Source organism: Sminthopsis crassicaudata, chromosome 3, assembly GCF_048593235.1.
Source record: "Sminthopsis crassicaudata isolate SCR6 chromosome 3, ASM4859323v1, whole genome shotgun sequence".
Taxonomy (NCBI): domain Eukaryota; kingdom Metazoa; phylum Chordata; class Mammalia; order Dasyuromorphia; family Dasyuridae; genus Sminthopsis; species Sminthopsis crassicaudata.
The window spans coordinates 524,457,085-524,477,340 of record NC_133619.1 but is presented as its reverse complement, the minus strand read 5'-3'; the positions used below and the strand labels follow the sequence as shown (position 1 = coordinate 524,477,340).

The following is a 20,256-nucleotide window of genomic DNA, read 5'->3' as shown; positions in this document are numbered from 1 at the left end:
AGTTTTTCAGACAGTCCTTCTCATTGTGACGCTTTGCACTTTATGCTCTATTTATAAAGAAGAGTGGATAGATGAATGAGACTCAGTTCAAATTATTACTATTATGAGGGACAACACCAAGCATATAACTGCTTTGTAATAGATCAACCAGTTAACAAACATTTCATAAGCACTTACTATGTGCTAGGAACTATGCTAAGTGATGAGAATACAAATACAAGCAGCAAAATCATTCCTGTTCTCAAGGAGAGTATATTCTAATGAAAGAAGAAAGCAGACAAGAAAGTAGAAAAAATAGGGGAAGAGGAAGACAGAATGTAGTGAGGGAAGAAAGTGGGGGTGATAAGAGAAAATCTGAAATGCATTCTGGAGAGGAATGAAGCATGGCTAGCCTGAGTGCTCTCCTTAAATAGAAGATCTGGAAGGATTCATTCATTTGGAAGAAGAAGGGACTGAAGATACTTCCCATGTATGAATTCCAGGGCTAGAATAAGCTTCCAGGATATGGTCTTCTGAGGTATGTTAGAGAGTCTAGAAGGCAGAGGAATGTCACATTATCTTAGTATATATTTATTTAATTTTTAAATTTTATCCTTACTAACTTGAAAGCTTGTTAGGAAGGAGTTATTTAAATCTTTAGGAAACACCTGGCATAGAGTAGGTGCTTTATTAAATGCTTATCTACTGGACCACTGGGACTATTCTCATTCTCTCTTAGGAATCATCAATTTTATCTCCTTGAAATCATGGATATTATTTACACTCATGGCCTAGGCTATAGCATGTTCTGCATTATTAGAATCACTTTGGTAAATGACTATTAGCCAGCTGGATCAATTAAAAAGACATCTGTGGATTTCTTCAATTTTGCTATAGAAATGGTTTCTTCTACATTTTAAAGCATATTGGCCAAAATACTCCTAAATTACTGACCCACAATGAGAAAGAAGATGTCTGAAGAGTAAAGATGGTTTTTTTCCTGTGAATTCCTATGTGTGTGTGTGTGTGTGTGTGTGTGTGTGTGTGTGTGTATATATATATATATATATATATATATATATATATATATATATATATATATATATATATATATATATATAGTATCATGAGAGAAGCTATTTTTGTTTTGCTCTGGTTCAACATAAGATTCCCAAATCACATGTGACATAGTATATGACACCTGATTTTTTATATCTAGTATATCTGAATCAAAATTTGGGCCACAGAAGCTTCTCATCAGTATTTCCTGATATTTCCCTTCATCTTGTAGGGATGGGAAGTGCTATGCACAGCAGAGCTGACAGAGAGCAAGCAAAGAATTACCACTAATTGTGGTTGATGATTTGTCCAGACATGGTTTTGTATTATCCAAGCTGTTCTCTATAACTCAGAGTTTATTTTTTCTGCTTAGCTAAACTCTTAAGGTCTTCAAACATAATGCAGAAACTGTTTCATTTTTACCTTTGAATCTCTTCATACCTAGTACAGTACCGGGCATGCAGTGGATATTTATTTATTCAACACTCATTAAGTGAAAAATCAATAAGCAATATTGTTCTTCTGAATCTTTCAGGGATGACAAAAAACTATGTCATTTTCATTGAGCAGCCCCTAAAGATGAACCTGTGGAAAATCATCACTTCCAAAATTCGAGGGAAGGCCATTTCAGATGGGATCAGCTGGGAACCCCAGTATAATACACGGTTTCATGTGGTGGATAAGCATACAGGACAAGTAGGTATTCTGAGTGTATATGTCAGTGTGCTTTCCACACTGTAGGAGCTTAATAAATATTGTTTTGGAAAAATTGTTCAGAGATGAATTTCTACAGTTATAGATTGTATCTATGTGTCTCTACTTTAGAACTCTCTGGGTACAGTTGATCCAGATTCTTGGTCAATTGCAAATGTATACAAATTTGTAATATAAATATAGATGTATTTGTGTACAAATACAAATGCAGATCTGTGCTTAGGAATAAATCCAATTCCTATTCTTCTGGTCCTCTGGGACAGAAACCTAGAATATGGAACTGTATTCATGGATCGTAGGTATAGGGTTGGAAAATCTAAAAGATTTAAAAACTGACACTCAAAGACGTTAAATGATTTGCTTTCCAAGGTCATTTAGATCATAAATGTTTGAGGCAGCGTTGTGCCCAGGTCTTCCTGGGTTCTCTAGGGTCACACAGGATACAATGAAGGCGTTCTAATGTTTTGGAAGAAATTCCCACACTGATGATATCATAGGGTATTAGAGAAAGCTAAATAGCACAATAGACAAAGCTATGGATCTGGGTGAACAAAGAAACACATGAGTTCAAACCAGTCCCAACTCTTTATTAGCTATGTGGTCATAGAAAGTCTCAATCTCCAGTTGCTTCAGTTTTCTCACCTATGAAATGGGGATTTTAATAGCATCTACCTGTCAGGGAGGTTGCGAGGATCAAATGAGGTGATATTTGTAAAGCACTCAGCACACTTCCTGACACATAGTAGGTGCTTAATAAATGTTTATCAGACATCCACTGAACCAGTGGGACCCTTTCTCACTCTGTTCTAGAAATTGCAAATCTTATCTCTTTTGAAACCATGTATATTATACCTCTTTGGTCTGGGCTAGCTATTAGCACTTAATACAACAGGTTCTGTATATGGGAATCACTTTAGGAAATGATTATATTAACCAGCTGAATCAATTAAAAGGACATCTGTGAACATTTTCCTAGCAGTGCCTCTTCCACATAGCAGTTATTGCTGATTTAGGTATTGCATATATAATAGTCTTATAACTTCTTCCAGTTATCATAGACTGTTTAATTATAAGCTCTCCTAATTCCCTGGTAGGATCACAGCAATGCTTACAAAGTCTGGGGTTTCACCCTCCTGTTTCACAATACTGGCTGATTAACAGGTCCATAGTCTAGGTTTCTGTCCCAGAGGACCACTAAAATGATGGTTTCTTGTAATCCTTTGAAGAATAGGAATTGGGTTTACTTCTAAGCACAGACCTGCACTGTATACAGATCCAGAGGTTTCTAGAGCAGAGATTTTGTAGGGTGGGGGCTGGTTATCAGGATAAAAATAATATGGCCCCAGGTACTTCCAAATGATTGACAAACCAGTAACTTATAATAATAGCTGATGTAGCTTCTGTGGGGCAGTTCCATCTGCACTTAACGTAGCATCAAGTGAGGTACTTGATACCTCAAACTACAAACTGTTTCTAAGAGATTATTTTCCTTTAACATATGGAAGCTGGCATTAGAGACAGGAAGAAGTTCAGATCATGCTTCTGATACATATTGGCTATGTGACATTGGGCAAGACACTCAGGGCTCTAGAAAGAGATATCAAATACACAGCCAGCAACATGAACCAGATTAAAATGTAATTTGGAAATATTTAAATAAATAATAAACTATAATAAAACACAGATAGCATTACAACTTAGAACAAAGATCAGTATAGAAATAGGGCCACTAAAACAAACATAAGGATCAAATGAGATAATGTATATGAAGTATTTTGTCTTTAAATTCTAGAAAAATGCTCCTCTACCTTCTTCATTTTCGTATGTTTGTGATTTGCTTTTTTTCTAGCTTTTTAAGTTAATTTTCAGAATTTTTATTTAGTGTTTAATTGGAGTTTTAAAATTTGTTCTTCATGTGATTTGTTTTTCTTTCTAAATAGAATGTCTTGAATTTGATTTAATAAAGCATCCCTTCTGGCATCCCCTATAACTTAGCACCTATGAGTATGAAGATTGTCAAGGGACAGATTACTATCTTCAGAATTCAAAAGTATAGTCTGTAGTTCTTTATTCTTAAAATTACACTTCATTTTTTTATCAGGGAGTTTAATAGACAACTACTACAACTTAGAACTATACCCCAAAGGCTATAAAACTGTGTATATACTTTGATCCAGCAGTACCACTGCTAGGTCTCAATCCCAAAGAAATCATAAAAGAGGGAATAGGACCCACATGTGCAAAAATATTTGTAGTAGCTCTTTTTGTAGTTGCAAATAATTAGAAAATAAGTGGATGGGGAATGCCTGAATAAGTTATGGTATAAGGATGTAATAGAATATTATTGTTCTATAAGACATGATGAGCAGGCTAATTTCTAAGATGCCTGGAAAGACTTACATGAACTGATGCTGAGTAAAGAGAGCAGAAACAGGAAAACATTTCACATAGCAACAGCATGGTTGTGTAATTATCAACTATGATAGACTTAATTCTTCTGAGTAATTCAGTGATACAAGGCAATTCCAATAAATTTTATCAGGAAATGCCATCCTCATCCAGAGAAACTGAATGTGGAGACTGGATGTGGATAGAAGCATACTATTTTTGCCTTCTTTTCCTTGTGAATATGACCTATATACATATTGTTAACACAATCGTTTGCTAGTGTGGAAAAGGGAGAGGTTAGAAAGGAATGGAGAAAAAAATGGAACTCAAAGTCTTACAAAAATGAATAATGAAAACTATCTTTACATATAATTGGAAAAATAACACACTATTTAAAAATTAAATAAGTAGGGCAACTAGATGGCTCAGTGGATAGAACACTAGCCCTGAAGTCAAAAGGACCTAAGTTCAAATATGATCTCAGACACTTAACACTCCTAGCTGTATGACCCTGGGCAAGTCACTTAGCCCCAACTGCCTCAGCAAAATAAGTAAATAAGTAAAAAAAATAGTCAGCTAATAGACACAAATAGTTTTAAGCAAGACATATGCTAAGATGACATAATATGAACAGTGGTTACAAAATATTTCCCTTCCCCATTCCCTTATCTTTATGAACTTGGAACATACTTTCCCACCAATACAGAAAATGCCAATGGGAAAGGTTAACACAGACCTAGAATTCACTGCATATTTAGGAAACAAATGACCAAAGCAACATATATTTCTGGTACTCTAGAGCTCTGATGTCTTCATTCTTCTTGTGATATCCTCCTGCTATTTCTTGGTTCAGCATCTCTGTTGGGTGAGTCTACAATAAAAAGCTTTCTGAGTATGCTCTTCAAAGTTTAATTCTCAACTGCTAGGTGTAATTCTTACTTGAATCCATAGACAATTCTCTTCTTTGCTGCCAGAGGTCTTGCTTCTTTGAAGTTGCTTTCTTACCAAAGTACTACTCCTCTCTATGTCCATATTTCCATAGTGAATATGGATCTTTTTGTTCCCTGTCTGTTCCCACTTGTGCCTGAAACTATCTGTAACTGTTCTATTCTCTTTTAATGGATAGTCTTTTACCTGTCCAATGGACAGATTGCTTTCTAATTTTATCAGGTAGAACATCACACTTTAAAAAGGGACAAATGGGTGACAATACATCTTTGCAACTCTAAATATCTTATTACTTGTCTTATTTTTCTTTTGGTTCCTTGCTTTCTCTAATTTTATCAACTAGGGAGTGGTGGAATGGTAAACCACAAAATTTACTGGATCTTCTTAAATCATATCTTCCCGACATCACTGCTAGCATATTTCTACAATTTGCCAAGGATTCCTGTTTTTCTGACCCTGCTTCTCATGGGTTTATAATGTGTTCTTAATTGCTATTTTCTATGTATATGTTGAAGATATTCTCTAATTGCCTGGGTCATTGATAAAGATATTGAATACATAGTCCTGAGCTATTGCTTGTAGAATCTGGGTAAATTTCTGTTGGCTACACTGACCCAACATTGCTACTTTTCTGAATAGAAACCTCAAACTTTTGGTGGTGGTTTTCTTCCATGTCTTTGGTGAAGATGTGATACACAGCAGAGTAAGTATACAGTCCAAGGATCCAGAACTAATGTCAGAATATTAGACTCCTGAGTTTTCCAGATCAGGCATACAATCATATCAACAGAAACCTAACTTTTGTTTTCTCCATATTTAAGCTACATGAATCCTAGTGTGAGAGAAGAAAAAAACAATCACTTTTTGTTTTCTTTCCCTGCAGCTTCTTCCAAGGGTATTTTATAGTAAACCTTTTATTACTTTTCATCAAATCAATGCCTTTGAGGACCAGGACTGTGTTGTAGTGGATCTGTGTTGCCAGGATGATGGTAAAATCCTGAATATTTACCAGTTACAGAATCTACGGAAAACAGGGGAAGAACTGGACCAGGTAAACTTCTGTTTTATATATGTAAGGAAAGAGAGAGCCCCATATGTGAGGAAGGAGATCAGGTGTGGTGGGAACAATGTCCTTGTGTGGAGCTTGAAAGGAGGCAGAAGAGACAGCTCCAAATTCTTATCCTTCCACCTTTCTCTAAGGAAAACTTTTATTCCTTCCAGGAGGGAAAGCAGGAGGTAAGAATTGGAGGCCACCACTCTGTGTTCCTCAGAGAAGTGGGGTACCATATGCTTCCTTAAGATTATTTGTCTAGGAGGTATGATCAGATTCAAGCTAATTTGGATCACTTTGTCCTTGGGGAGGAGTGGAATATTCATCTCTGCCAATAAGAAAAGTGTCCTATCCAATGGGCTTTGGAAAAGAGGTTACCTTTCAATGACATTAAACCTGTTAGTACCAGGCTTAGATGTAAAACTGTTTGCTTCTTTCTTAGGAATTACATACCTACAAGGATTTGAAGTAATTTTATAATTCTGAAATCAGAACTACCTCTTTTGTTTATTTAAGATTTATATTCTAAATACTCCTCCAAATGAATTTGAGGAACCTCATAAAATCAAGAAGTGATATGGAAGGTAGATAGAATTATGGCTTTAGGGTCAGGAAAACTTGGATTCACATTCTACTTTATAAATTTACTGTGAGATTTTTAAGACTCAGGTTACTTCATAGGAATAACCTAATAATTTGCAGATTGATTTTGATCTACAAAAATGGAGAGAACTCTCTTCTGGATTGAAATTACAGATCCTTCTTATGTCCATCCATCGATAAAATCAAACACAACACAGAACAGGATAACTATAAATAAAAACTGAACAAAATTAATTTAGAAGAACAGAGAATTAAATATTAACTAGAAACATGAGATGAATTGATTACTGCAGCTGAGCACAGAATATAGCCATGTGTTTCCTGGAAGCCAAAGGATAAAAAAAAGAAACATGTTAGGTTGGATAATTCTCATTGCACAACAAATGAAAATATGTATGTTTATGCTTTATTACTTCAAGTACTCAGTAATGGATCCAGTGATGCAGATCATAATCCCTTCTTGATTTTGTAAATAGTGTTTATTTTCGGTTCAGGGATTTTCCTGTGACCCTCAAAATTCATTATCTAGTGATTAACCTTCTAGTGATGAGTCTCTCTAAATTTAGCTAGACTAGTCCTTGTGTAACAGGCATGTATAACCTTGCCAACTGGGTTCTTAAATTCTTCCCAGCTTGGTTGGACATGTAGACCACATAGTCTAGTGGTACATAACTTTTGGCAACCCAGAGTCACCTCAATGTTACAGGCATCTGGGTTGGTTTTTCTCCTGGTACTTAAAGAAGGATTTATACTCCTTAATTCAGCAGTCTCAAAATAACAATATTTTATTAATAATTAAAATTTAATAATATATATTATATAATATATGTGTCATGTATATTATATAATATAAAACATATTGTATATACATAATTAATAATAAATTTCAAAAATTATAGAATTACAGAATCTTAATATTGTTAAAAGAAGAAACTAAGACTCAAAGATAAGTGACTTGGTCACATAGGAAATTTATGGAAGAACTGGGATTATAAACCAGATTCTCTGACTCCAAATCCAGGACTATCAGTAGATAGCACTGTAGTGATTCTTTACTATGACATACTGCCCCTCCAATGGACTTTGCTGCCTGAAGTGTTGATTTTATACTTGTAAGATATGTGTATAGGTTGTCTAAATTATAGATATAGCTCCTGTATGATCTGAGATATGGACAACCTTTGTACTCAGGAGAAAGGCCACACCCACATCCCCAGCATACTAGGTGGGTGATATCTCCTTTAGTCTCTAAGAGGGAAAGTAGAATAGAAACTTATTTATATACCACTCCTCAAATATCTCTGTTCTGGGGTTTAGAAGGAACGGTGCTTTCCCGACTGTTTTTATGAAAGATTGCCTAACCTTACCAAACTCTCCACATCAGATTCTATTCACACACACACACACACACACACACACACACACACACACACACACACACACACAATCACAAATGGTAAATAACAATAAAATCTATTTATCCAAGAGAAACAGCAAATGAAATCCGAGTTTTGTGGTTTTGAATATATTAGAGAATATCCAAAAGTAAATGGGATTAAAGTGTCATTTTAAGCCAGGAGAGAGATTATCTATCCCAGGGAAAATTCTTTCTCATCAATCTCTAGAATTACAAACCCTGGATGTTAAAGAACATGATGGTCCAACTCTCATACATATCTGCAGTCATGAATTGTAGGATTATGGAGAGAAAATGGGATTCTGTCATTCAACTTTTTGTCTTCTTGACTGATTCCCAGGAGATTTTCAGATCTTGTGGTGTTTTGGAAATGTCTGAAACCAACTGAAATAAGTCACTTATGCAAGAATATGTTTGAAATTGGCCCCGCCAATCAGGAGTCATAACTCCTTCTACTTACTATGATGGTATCTTTCCTCAAAACTGCTTCAGGCTTGGTTGGAAGCTTGATTACACAAGAAATCTAAGGTGGATTTTTTCTGATAAGTTTTGGCATGTTAGATTTGTGTATTGTTGATTAAAAAGTGACCTATATGTTTTAAAACATGTTTTTTTTTTTTTGGTCATGGATATTTTTGGCAGTCTGATGTGGCCTGTGGACCCTTCTCAGAATGATGTTAATTGCCTGCATTCTTGGTTGAAAAAAATGCTAAATTTCAATGAGACTTTAGTGAAAATAATAATGTAATATTATGCCATTTAATTTCACAGGCCCCCTTGAAATATAGTTATGAAACCCTTGAGGATTTGCAGATCCCAGGGTAACAACTTACTAGTTGTTGTCCTTCAGTCTCAAAGAAGACCAAAATGACATTACTATATTAGAGTTGAGTTAGTGTGTCTGACTGTGGCTGATCAGACCAATAGGAGCTCAGAAGACTTTACCACAGGTTGTAAACAAATAGTCCCTATGAACATTTGGGGGAACTTCTCTAACTTTGCACATCTCATGTTTCCTTTGGGATAATTCAATTCTGCTTTCTTCACAGAGCACATAGTCTTCTCTGACAAGGTCACACCATGCTGGGTGGTCCTGTGCCAGTATCACCCATGTTATGCAACCAATTCTAAAGTTCTTAAGAGACTTTGAAAGTGTCCTTGTATTGCTTTTTCCTGATCACCATGTCAGCTCTTGCCCTGTAGTTCTCCATAAAATAGTTTTTTTGGCAAGTGCATATTTGAAATTCAAACAATATTGTCAGTCAAAGGGAGGTGTGCTCTCTGCAGTGGAGTCTGATTGCCTGGTGGTTTAGTTTGAGAAAAGACCTTGGTGTTTGGTATTTTATCCTACCAGGTGATCTTCAGAATCTTCCTAAGACAATTCAAATGGAAGCTATTAAGTTTCTTGGCATTGCACCAATATACTATGCAGGTTTCACAGGCTTTATAAACAAATATAGAGAACCCAGAGGTGACATTTCATTGCCAAAGTTGAGGAGTTTTACATTCTTAACCAGATTGTGTGCCCAACCCATTTCTCCATGGAGGGGCATTCAGAGAGTAAGGCCTGTATTTTCTTCGAAAGGGGAATTCTTTTTTAGTACTTGGACAAATTCTTGATTGAACTCCTATAGAACATGAAGCTCATTTTGAAGGGCAGGTGTTAGTTATCTGAACTATAAAAAGACTTTAGATTAGCCCCAAAAGGCCATCTGAGTAGAGCTATATATTCACTGGTCTGCCAGGTTGAGTTTGCTGTTAATGCCTTCTTTTCTAGTTGAATAAACTTACTTGTCAGATGGGATTATCAAGTATCATCCTTTTAAATGTTGGAGGATGTCTGTCAAATAGAATAATTTTCATTTTGTTTTAGTTGGTGCTAAGTTACTCCTTCTAACAACAATTAGCCAATAGGCTCAGCTGTTTCTTAAATCTGCTCCTAATTAGAGATAATAAAGCTGTGTAATCAGCATAGAGGCAGATGCTTGTTTTCCCATTTGCTGTGGCTAAAGGATATGCATCCAATTTATCAAATGATTCTCTCAGTTATTTAAATATGGATCGTAACAAGGTGTGGGACTGGGTCAAAATCCTGTTCTGTAGCATTTTAGATGAGCAATTCATTTATCTTCAAATTGTTCTACCCTATCCCTTGATTTTATCAGTAGTATTATGATTTAATTTTTAAAGAAACATGAATAGACTAGAATTAATAATAATAGCTAACAATTATATAACTTTTTGAAGTTTACAAAATGTTTTTCAAATATTACCTCATTTTATCCTCATAACAATCCTGGAAGGTAATAACCTTGCAGTTATTATCCATGTTTTACAGAAAAGGAAATTGTAGCAGAGAGTCTCAATGACTTGCCCAGGATCCTACATCTGTGATGTTTCTGGGGCTAGATTTGAACTTGGGTTTTTCTGATTTCAGAACAAGTGCTCTATCCACTGTACTACCTAGCTGCCTCTCTTTATTTATACTAAGATTAAATCATTTGTCCATGAGAATATTACTGGCTATCATGTGTGGGGCTATAATTGTACCTGATTGCCATAGGGAAGGTACAACCAGTTTAGGTGAGGACAGTGCTTTGAACATTGCAGAATCCAATGTATGTGGTTGAAGGAGCATTGAATCTGGGGTCGAAGAGGTAGGTTCAACCCTATTTAGTACCTATGTGATTTCATAGAAGTCATTTCTTTTGGTTTCAGTTTAGTTTCTGTAAAAACAAAGGGATCAAAGTAAATTATTTCTAAAAATCCTTCTTGCTCTGAATCTATGCTCCCGTTTCATTTTAAATCCTTTGATTATCTCTTGTTCTCAACCTCAGAGACAATAAAATTCAGGATCAGCAAAGTTTCAGGGGAAAATGATCCCTTTAAACCAAAATTAGAAAATTAGAGAATTTCAGGGTTATATGGGACCTTAAAGAGAGACTGTCAGCATAGTGGAGGGACAAAAGAAATTCAATGAGATACAGAGATGGATAGAGAGCATAAGGAGAACCACGTGATGCACAAGTTAGAGACTAACCTCAAGAGATTTCTGTGTTGTTGAATGAGGACTCTTGGGATGAGACTCTCACATTTGCTCAGAGCTGCTGTAGCCAGGGCATTTAAGGGAAGTAGTGAGAATAAACTTTGCTTATGTATGTCTGATACACCTTAAGGGTATAGCAAGTCAGTGTGGTTTTGGTGACAAGGAGATATGTTTCATATGTGTGTGTGTACATGCGTGTGTGCATGTCTGCACATATGTATATCTGTGTGCTATGTTGATTGCTCACCTTTTGGGAATAATAGCCAAGGTAGCTGTAGTTGTATCCCTACAGTATTGTGTATATGTACCCCAAAAATGTGTGTGTATGTATGTATATAATGAGCGAGAGACAGAGAGACAGAGACACAGAGATAGAGACAGAGACAGAGAGACAGAGACACAGAGAGACAGAGACAGAGAAAGAGAGACAGAGAGAGACACAGAGAGAATAACCTACCTAAATTCAATGGACATTCTATCCCTGAGAATTATGAACCATTACCCTACCCTAAGAAGAAACTGTGCCAATAGTTGGGGAATGCAATAGACATATCTATCTCAAGTAATTAAATCATTAACAATAATATCTCCTTGGTTAAGACTAAGTGAAATTTCCTCTAGAATTACTCCATGGATTAGCATTCAGTATTATGATTATGGATTTGATGAAGCATTTTCTTCTTTGGTTCAGTTATGAGAAATATCCCACAGGAAAACAGTCTTCTCAGTTCTTTCTGTGGATAAAGCTTTAGAAGAATTAATTCCAGTGATGGTGCTCAACTTTGCTAAAATCATAGTCAGCTTTATTTAGAAAAAAATGCTATCTGCTATGTTCCAGACATCTGAAGCCTTCATGTATACATTCTGGAAGGCTATAGATGCTCAGGCCTTCCAAATTGGTCTTGTCAGGAAGCTGGATCAGGGTTGGAAAGAGTCCATTCTTGCTATTTGTACAAGATAGTTTGGAAATGAACCTGCTAATATGAATTGAATTCAGTGTGACTAGTCTACCTCTGCTTTATCAAATTTAAGAAAAGAAGTTGTTTATAAAAAAATTTTCTGTAAAACAATTCTAGATTTATAATATTCAGGTTTCTTAAATGAATGTTAATTAAAATTTTTTTCAATATTTTATTTTTCCAAATGCATGTAAAGATAGTTTTCAACATTCATTTTAGTAGGACTTTGTATTCCAAAATTCTCTCCCTCTATCCTTTGCCTCCCCTATCCCCAAGACAGCAGGTAATCTGATACAGGCTAAATATGTGCAATTCTTTTAAATGTATTTCCCTATTTGTCATGTTGTGCAAGAAAAATCAAACCAAAAGGTAAAAAAACACGAGAAAGAAAAAAAAAACAAATAAAAAGGTGAAAATACTGTGTTTTGATCCATATTCAGTCTGCATAGTTCTCTCTCTGGATGCAGATGACATTTTCTATTCTAATTCTATTGGAATTGTCTTGAATCAATGCATTGTGAGAAGAGCCAAGTCCATCACAGTCGATTATCAAATAATCTTGTTACTGTGTACAATGTTCTTTTGGTTCTGCTCACTTTACTCATTATCAGTTCATGCAAGTCTTTCTAAACTTTTCTGAAATCAGTCTGCTCATCATTTCATATAGAACAATAATATTAAGTTACATTCATATATCAAAACATCCATTCCCCAATTGATAGATATCCACTCTTGCCACTACAAAAAGGGCTGCTACAAACATTTTTGCACATATGAGTCTTTTCTCTCTTTGGGATCAGACCCAATGGTGAAACTGCTGGACCAAAGGGCACAACACAGTTTGATAGCCCTTTGGGCACAGTTCCAAATTGCTCTTCAGAATGGATCTTTAAATAGATATTATTGAAGCATGAGAGGAAAATTAGAAAGTCAGGATGTTGTCTTTTTCTTTCCCTATCTTGCCATATTCCAAGTCAAGATTTTAATTATTGAGAAGTAGTAAAAATCAACTTCAGAATTAAAAAAAGAAAAGATTAATCTCTGTCTTGTAGGGATTGTTGGTATGTGTTTCTACAGTGACTGAGAGTAGAAAAATCTCATTCATCTGTTCTGAGCAAACAGTTACAGCATTTGGGCACAATAACGATCCTGTTCCTTATAGTGGTAGCATTTTCAAGTCTCATCCAAGTAAGAATGAGGAGTTGATAAGGAGTTAATCAAATGTACAGTGTTACTATAGCCTGTGCCTAAAGAGAGTGGGATTAAGGGAGAGTAAGGAGTCTCTCTGAGAGGATGAAAAAAAATCACCTGAGAAGAAATTTCTAGGAAAATTTTAGGGGGAGGGGGACAGGTGGATTAAAACTGCAATAAATTAGATTCTACTATGGGATCAGGGTATTGATCAGGTGTATAGTTAAGAAAGAATGAGATTGATTGGAATCATAGAATTTCTAAACTGAAAGAGACCTCGGAGGCCAAGTCCTTTCCATACATGAAAAAGAATCCCCTTGATAATTTACTAGACAGGCTGTCAACAAGCAGTTGCTTGAAGATCTGTCTTGAAAGGGAACTTTTGACTTCTTGAGGCAGCTCATTACATTTTGAAGAGTTCTAAATATTAGAATCTTAAATGGAACCTAATCTGCCTCTTGTCAGCTTCCACTCATTGCTTCTAATTTTGCTGCTTGAGGCTGGACATTTTGAGAATTTTGGAACAAAAATGGAGGCAACCCAACAAGGGTTATGGTTAACTCCATTCTAAAACTCTTACTAAGAAGAAGCCCTATGTTAGTTAATTTTTGTGACTTTCATGTTAAGACTAGGGAGTTGAAAAAAATAAGGGAATTCTTTCATCATCAAAAGGTTGATCAATTTGAGGTGGATCAATTTACTTATATAATAGACATTCTAATACATTAGTTAAGGATCCTTGCAGTAATAGAAAAATTCAGGGCCATCTGATTATTTTCTAAAATTAAACTTGTAGAGAGATTGCTTTGGGGGACCCTACCTGGATATCATTTCCTACCCAGATCCATCCTAGTCTATGATTTAGGCTGATTAGGAGCTCTGATTGCTGTCAGGAAGTTAGGTTGGTTGGAGACTATGGTTTTTGTTTGTGAATGTTTTCCTATCGAGACTGAGTATTTGGGAATATAAGTAAACAGCTGTGTTCTAGTAGCTCTCCTAAGATATTCCTGAAGCTGGGCTTTTTTGCTTATTTGGGGCATGGTTTGGGATGGGGAGAATTCAGCCTATAATTTTTCAGAGTTCCTAAGATCTTTGTGATGTTAGATGTCAGAATGGATACCTTCTTCTTAGGGAAGCTTAGAAGTTGGGGATGGGCTAGGATGCATTTAGGATTGAGTGTAGAGGAGATTTGTTCTTGGCTGCTAAAAGGACCATTTATGAACAAAAGCACTGCATCTGGAATCAGAGAACCTGGATCTGAATTCCAACATTACTACTAAGCATCTGTTAGATTTTGGGTAACTTCTTTAGGCAACAATTTACTCATCAGCACAATAAGAGTCAAGTGGATGATCTCTAATGGACTCTTGCAGTTCTAAATCCTGTGATTTATCTTATTTCAAGTTGACTGTATAAAATTAAAAAAAACCCAAACTTTAAAATGAAAATAAATAAAATGAAATAACATACAATGAAAAGCTAACAAAGATAACAATTTGGAAATTCTGAAAAGATTAGCAGGATTATTAATGGCTCAACAAGAACCTCTATTTAAAGTGGTTAATGTCAGTGTCCTAAAATAATGGTTTCATAATGTGGTCCAGGAATTCTGGAGGGAGGAGTCTCTGAGACTGTTTTAGCAGAGTTATATAATTTCTATAACAATAATTTCCAATATGGTAACTACTGATAGATATAGTTCACATAAACATTTAAGGGGAAGAATTTAGCAATTTTAAGGGGTCCTGAGGATTGTGAGACCAAATTTGGTTTCTTTATAGAGAGAAACTTTTAAAGTCCTTAGGGATCAAACACTGAAAACCTTGGATATATAATCTTAGCCAAACTGCCTTGTCTCTCCTTTTTTTTTTTTTTTTTTTTTTTTAACATTATGTGTCAAAGAGGAGTGAGATACTTATCAGTTAAGGCAAAGTTCACTTGTTCAACTAATCATCCCCATGCAGATCCAGAGCAAACAATAAACAATACTTGGCAAGTCACAGCAACCCCTGAAGTTAAAGAACTTATCCTTTATTAATATGCCCAGTTTTAAAATCCAGACTAGTTGCTTAAAACATGATAATTCAGTTCTAAATTACTGGCAACTTGAATGCAATTAAAACTTTCTTGTATTTAAAACAGTAGGTGAGGGAGGGAGAAATGGCTCTCTTCAGAACAAAGTGCTATTTTGTTTCTTTAATGATAACTCCCTTTTTAAACTTCTCTTTTCCATAACAGGTCTACAACTCAGTGCCAAGAACTTTTCCCCGAAGATTTGTTTTGCCATTGGGTAGCAGCACAGATTCCTCCGTGGGACAGAACCTCAGTCCATTGACCTACTCATCAGCTACTGCTGTGAAACAGAGAGATGGGACGGTATCCTCTGAAGGCTTATTGATTAAAATTTTAGTTTTTGGGATATATACACACACACACACACACATACACACATATATAAACACAAACATACATACAAATATATATACTTGCAACATACAAATATATTATATATTTAATATATATTTTGTGTCATATTTTATATGTATGCATACACATACATGCATACACTAGTTTCCTAATGACTTGGAGCCTAGTATGAAATGAAGCTTGGAAGAATAGTTTTTTTTCTTTTGATAAAACTTCTACCCATTCTCTTGTGGCTGGGCTGAAGTGAACACTAAATGTTTGTTGATCCAGGTAATGTCACAGTGATCTTGCAGTATTTTTGAAGACAAAGGCAATGAGCCAGCTTGATTAAATATGCTCAAGTCACCATTCTAGCTAGAACAGGCTGCTTCCAAGAGGGCTCAGTGTTTTTATTTTAAATTCGATCTCATGTTAGAGAGTAACCCAGGTTGTGAACAAAGGTGGTCTTCAAGAGGACAGACAGAACCCAGTCTTGATGTGGAGCAGACAAGAAGAGGAAGGTGAAAGAACATCAAGTTTGGAGTTATGGGTCAGAATGTCAACTCTAATACTTGTTTCCTGGGTGAACCTCAGTCAGTCATTTCCCTTTGTGTTGCCTCATCTGTTAAATGAAAGATGGCCCTAATTTTTATCTGAAAATCTCTTGAAACATGAAATCCTTGACCTTAAACCTATAGTGTTTTTAGGATTGGAAATAGATTATCCCATACAATGAATGGAACTATAAGCTGAATTAAATGCAGGATCTAACAGGAAAGCATAAAATAATTCACAAAAAAAAAATCTGTTTTTGCTTTGATCTCATGACTAAGGTAAATAACTGCCTCGATCATTCAAGTAAGCACTCAGTCCATATTTACTGATATGGTGTGTCATCACATATAATTCAGCTCATCACATATAATTGAATCCAGGTGGGTAGAAACAGTGTAGAACTGACATAAAACAGTCTTATGCTTGTGGTGTGTCTGAGGTCTGAAACTGATAATGATCAGCACCACTGTTGGGGGGACTGCTGTAATTTCTGTGAATTCATATATCCAGAACCTTTGTTTTCTCATCACCATCACTCATCACCACAACAACTAGATAATAGATTGGCTTTTAAAAGGTTTATTATTTTCAGTCCTCTAACATCTTTCATGATTTGCATATAAATTCCAGAAGTAAAAGTAGTTGAGAAAGTACTGATGTTCAATTTGAAGTCAAAAGACCTAACAATCAATGAAGTTAACAAAAAATATTAAACTCCTACCACTTGGCTGGTACTATGCTTGAGTTTAAGGGACACAAAAAGAGGTAAAAGAAGTCCCTGCCCTCAAGGAGCTTACAACCTAATGGACTAGGGTTCACTTCCCACCTTTGTCACTCACTATCAGTGTGACTTTGGTAAAACAACCTCATCATTTGGGCTCAGTTCCCCATCTGTAAAATGAAGGTGTTGGCCTAGGTCATTGGATTCTAACTCAAATAGAAAGATATCCCAACAAGCCAAAGATTGAATTAGAAAACACACAACATTATCTACTTTGGATTGTATTTTTAATGAATTTTGTCAAACATTTCCCAACTACATTTTTAATATGATTCACTGTTTCAGCCATGAAGTTGACATCTCTGGTTGAGATGACCTCTAAGGTTCCTTCCAGATCTAACACTTTGACCTTCTGATAAAATATGAACAGAAAATCTAGTTTCCAATTCGTTATAAATCCTGAAGTATTTCAACAACTCTAAAAATCTTTGTGTCAGAATACAGAAACCTGATTTAGATAATCATTTTTTAAAAATAGTTTTTTTTGGATATCTTCTTAACATAACATAACTCCCCTCCCCCCAAAAATTCTTCCTAATCATCCCTTAAAACATAGTTTTTTAAAAAAGGAAGAAGAGAAGTATAATTCAGTAAACCTAATCAATATATTAAAAGATCTGCGGTTACATGTAACATTTCACACTCATGAACCTCCTTATCCTGCATCTCTGCAAAGATGTGGGAAAAGAAAAAGAAACGTTCTCATATTTCTTCTTTGGGACCAAGCTTGTTCTTTGTAATTATGTAACATTAAGTTTCAATTATTTTGAAGTTCTTTTCATTTACATTGTTATAATCACTTTGTATATTGCATTCCTGATTGCTTACTTCCCTTTTCCAACAGTTTATGTAAATTCTTCCATGATTGTCTGTTCATCATGCTTGTTGTTTTTAATCCCATAGGAATATTCCATTGAATTCATGGGCCATGATGTGTTTAGCCATTCCTCAATCACTCTTTTGGTTCTTTATTAATAACCTCCTTGGGACAAATGTTTAGCCTTGGAATCTTATGGTGAAAGATTGTGGGCTATGTGATGTTGGGCAATCCAATTAACTTTTACAAGTCTTTCAGGCTTTTTGGAATTTCAAAAGCCTAAAGAAGGAAGAGAAGGTTTGGAATGGCTTCCATGAGAGTGAGATAAGGAATTAGTTATGGGAGAATAAAATGTTTACCTTGCTGCATGAGGGCTCACATGAGGTTGAATAACATGAACTGTTGTTATTATGAACAAATAGTTATTTAAAGAAGAAATGCAAACTGTTAACTCTCACATTAAAGAATATTTCACATCACCAAAAAGAGAAATGCAAATTAAAACAACTGAAGCTTTACCTTATTCCCAGTAAATTGGCAAAAATGACAAAAAAGTGAGAATAGTTAGTTTTAGAGAGGTTGTAGAAAGACTGAACACTAATCCATTGTTGGTAGAGCTATGGATTGGTATAATCATCCTGGAAAACAATTTGGAATTATGCAAATAAAATAATTAAAATGCCCACAAACTTTCCTTCCTTTCCTTCCTTTTTTCCCCTTTCCTCCATCCTTTCTTTCCTTTTTCCACATAGGACATCATCCCTTTATCTACAGATGCTCTTAAAAGCATTTTTTTTTGCACCTCTGAATCCTCCCAAGATATTTTGGGTTTACTTGCTAGATTTCTTCTTAAGGACCAGGCCTTAAACCAAAAGCAGTCTGATTCTGATGAGCCATCAATAAGCCAAGCCCCATTTGGCCATTGATTGGGTCCCTACTGATTCAGATTGAATGTAAATAGAAATGATTTCTGCTTTGGCCAAAAACTCTGAAGGTCTTCCTCTCTCAAATTCATTCAATTATTTATTTAGATTTTTTGGGACTAGGCTAAAGAAGAGATTCTTTGCATCAATTGCTACCTAATCATTAAATGTATTCAGCCTCAATCAAACTGAGACTTGTTGAAAACCTTAGCTTAAAAAGGCCAAGTTCTACCATTTCATCCAGATACATCTCCAGCTGTCCTGATTTATATTTGGCCACTGGATCCAGATGGTTCTGAAGGGGAAAGTGAGGCATGTAATCTTGCCCAACCTCTCTCACTTAACTTCAGTTCACTTGCATGTCACATCACCACCTCCCTGATGTTATGGTCCTCTTCAAGAATGAGAATGAAGGATAAACAACTGCCGCCAAAGTAATTTCTTCTTCCATCTCTCCCTCTTTTTCTTTTCCTTGTTTTTCTTCCTCTTTTCTTTCCTCCTTCCCTTTTTTCTTCCCTCCCTCCTGTCTTTCTTTTCTTCCTATATCACCTAGGTTAGAAATACTGTGATCAGTCATGGGCCAATTCCAATACTGATATGTACAGAAATTTAAACCTACTTTATTTTTTGAATTGAGCAGATTTTCTCACCCTTAGGCCACCTGCCTAGTCTCTCAGGGACTCTTAATGTTGATGCCAGACTTAGTATAGTTACCTGACAAAATTGTAACCCTACCACAGAGTTTAATATTCATTATATACACATACACATTGTCTGTCCCATTAAATATAAACTTATTGTGAAGAGGGATAATTTTTTTCTTTGTATTTATGTCCCCAGTTCTTGGCACAGAGTAGGTACTTTATAAATTATTATATTTATTGATATTCTTTGACTACTTTTGAGGAATAATAATCTTTTGATCTTATTTATTTCTGCTAATTATCTCTATTTCTTAGATATCAAACCCTTGTAAAAGATTTTTGATATATAGATTTTTTCCCAGTTAATTTATTCTCTTCTTATTCTGGATATATTAATTTTGTTTGTGCCAATTTCATGTAACTAACATTATCTATTTTATCTTTTGTAATGGCCTTTGTCTCTTATCTGATTAAGAATTCATCCCTTATTCATAACAATGAAAACCATATGATCTATTTCCCTTATAATTTTTTTATGCTTCTTTTTGGGTCTCTTTTAGATCTGGTGCTCTCATGAAAATCTCTATCACAAGGATCTGGAAGAGGAAGGGGGCCTAGAGTTTCCCCAGATCAACTATGCTCAATGTAACAGCATGAAATACCGATTCTTTTATGGTTGTGGCTTTAGACACCTGGTGGGAGATTCTCTGATCAAAGTTGATGTTATGACCAAAAAACTGAAGGTGAAAACATTTGGAAATCACCTCCATTTCTT

The 20,256-nt window shown here is 35.4% G+C and overlaps 1 protein-coding gene across 1 annotated transcript in view; it reads left to right on the top strand.

Annotated features, from left to right (window-relative positions):
* Positions 1-20,256, top strand: part of BCO2 (beta-carotene oxygenase 2) — a 39,930-nt gene that overhangs the window by 17,370 nt on the left and 2,304 nt on the right. The window contains exons 7-10 of the mRNA XM_074304251.1: positions 1,574-1,734; positions 5,972-6,139; positions 15,594-15,731; positions 20,042-20,224. Of these exons, the coding sequence (XP_074160352.1) occupies positions 1,574-1,734; positions 5,972-6,139; positions 15,594-15,731; positions 20,042-20,224 (650 nt within the window). The remainder of the gene's footprint in view (positions 1-1,573; positions 1,735-5,971; positions 6,140-15,593; positions 15,732-20,041; positions 20,225-20,256) is intronic.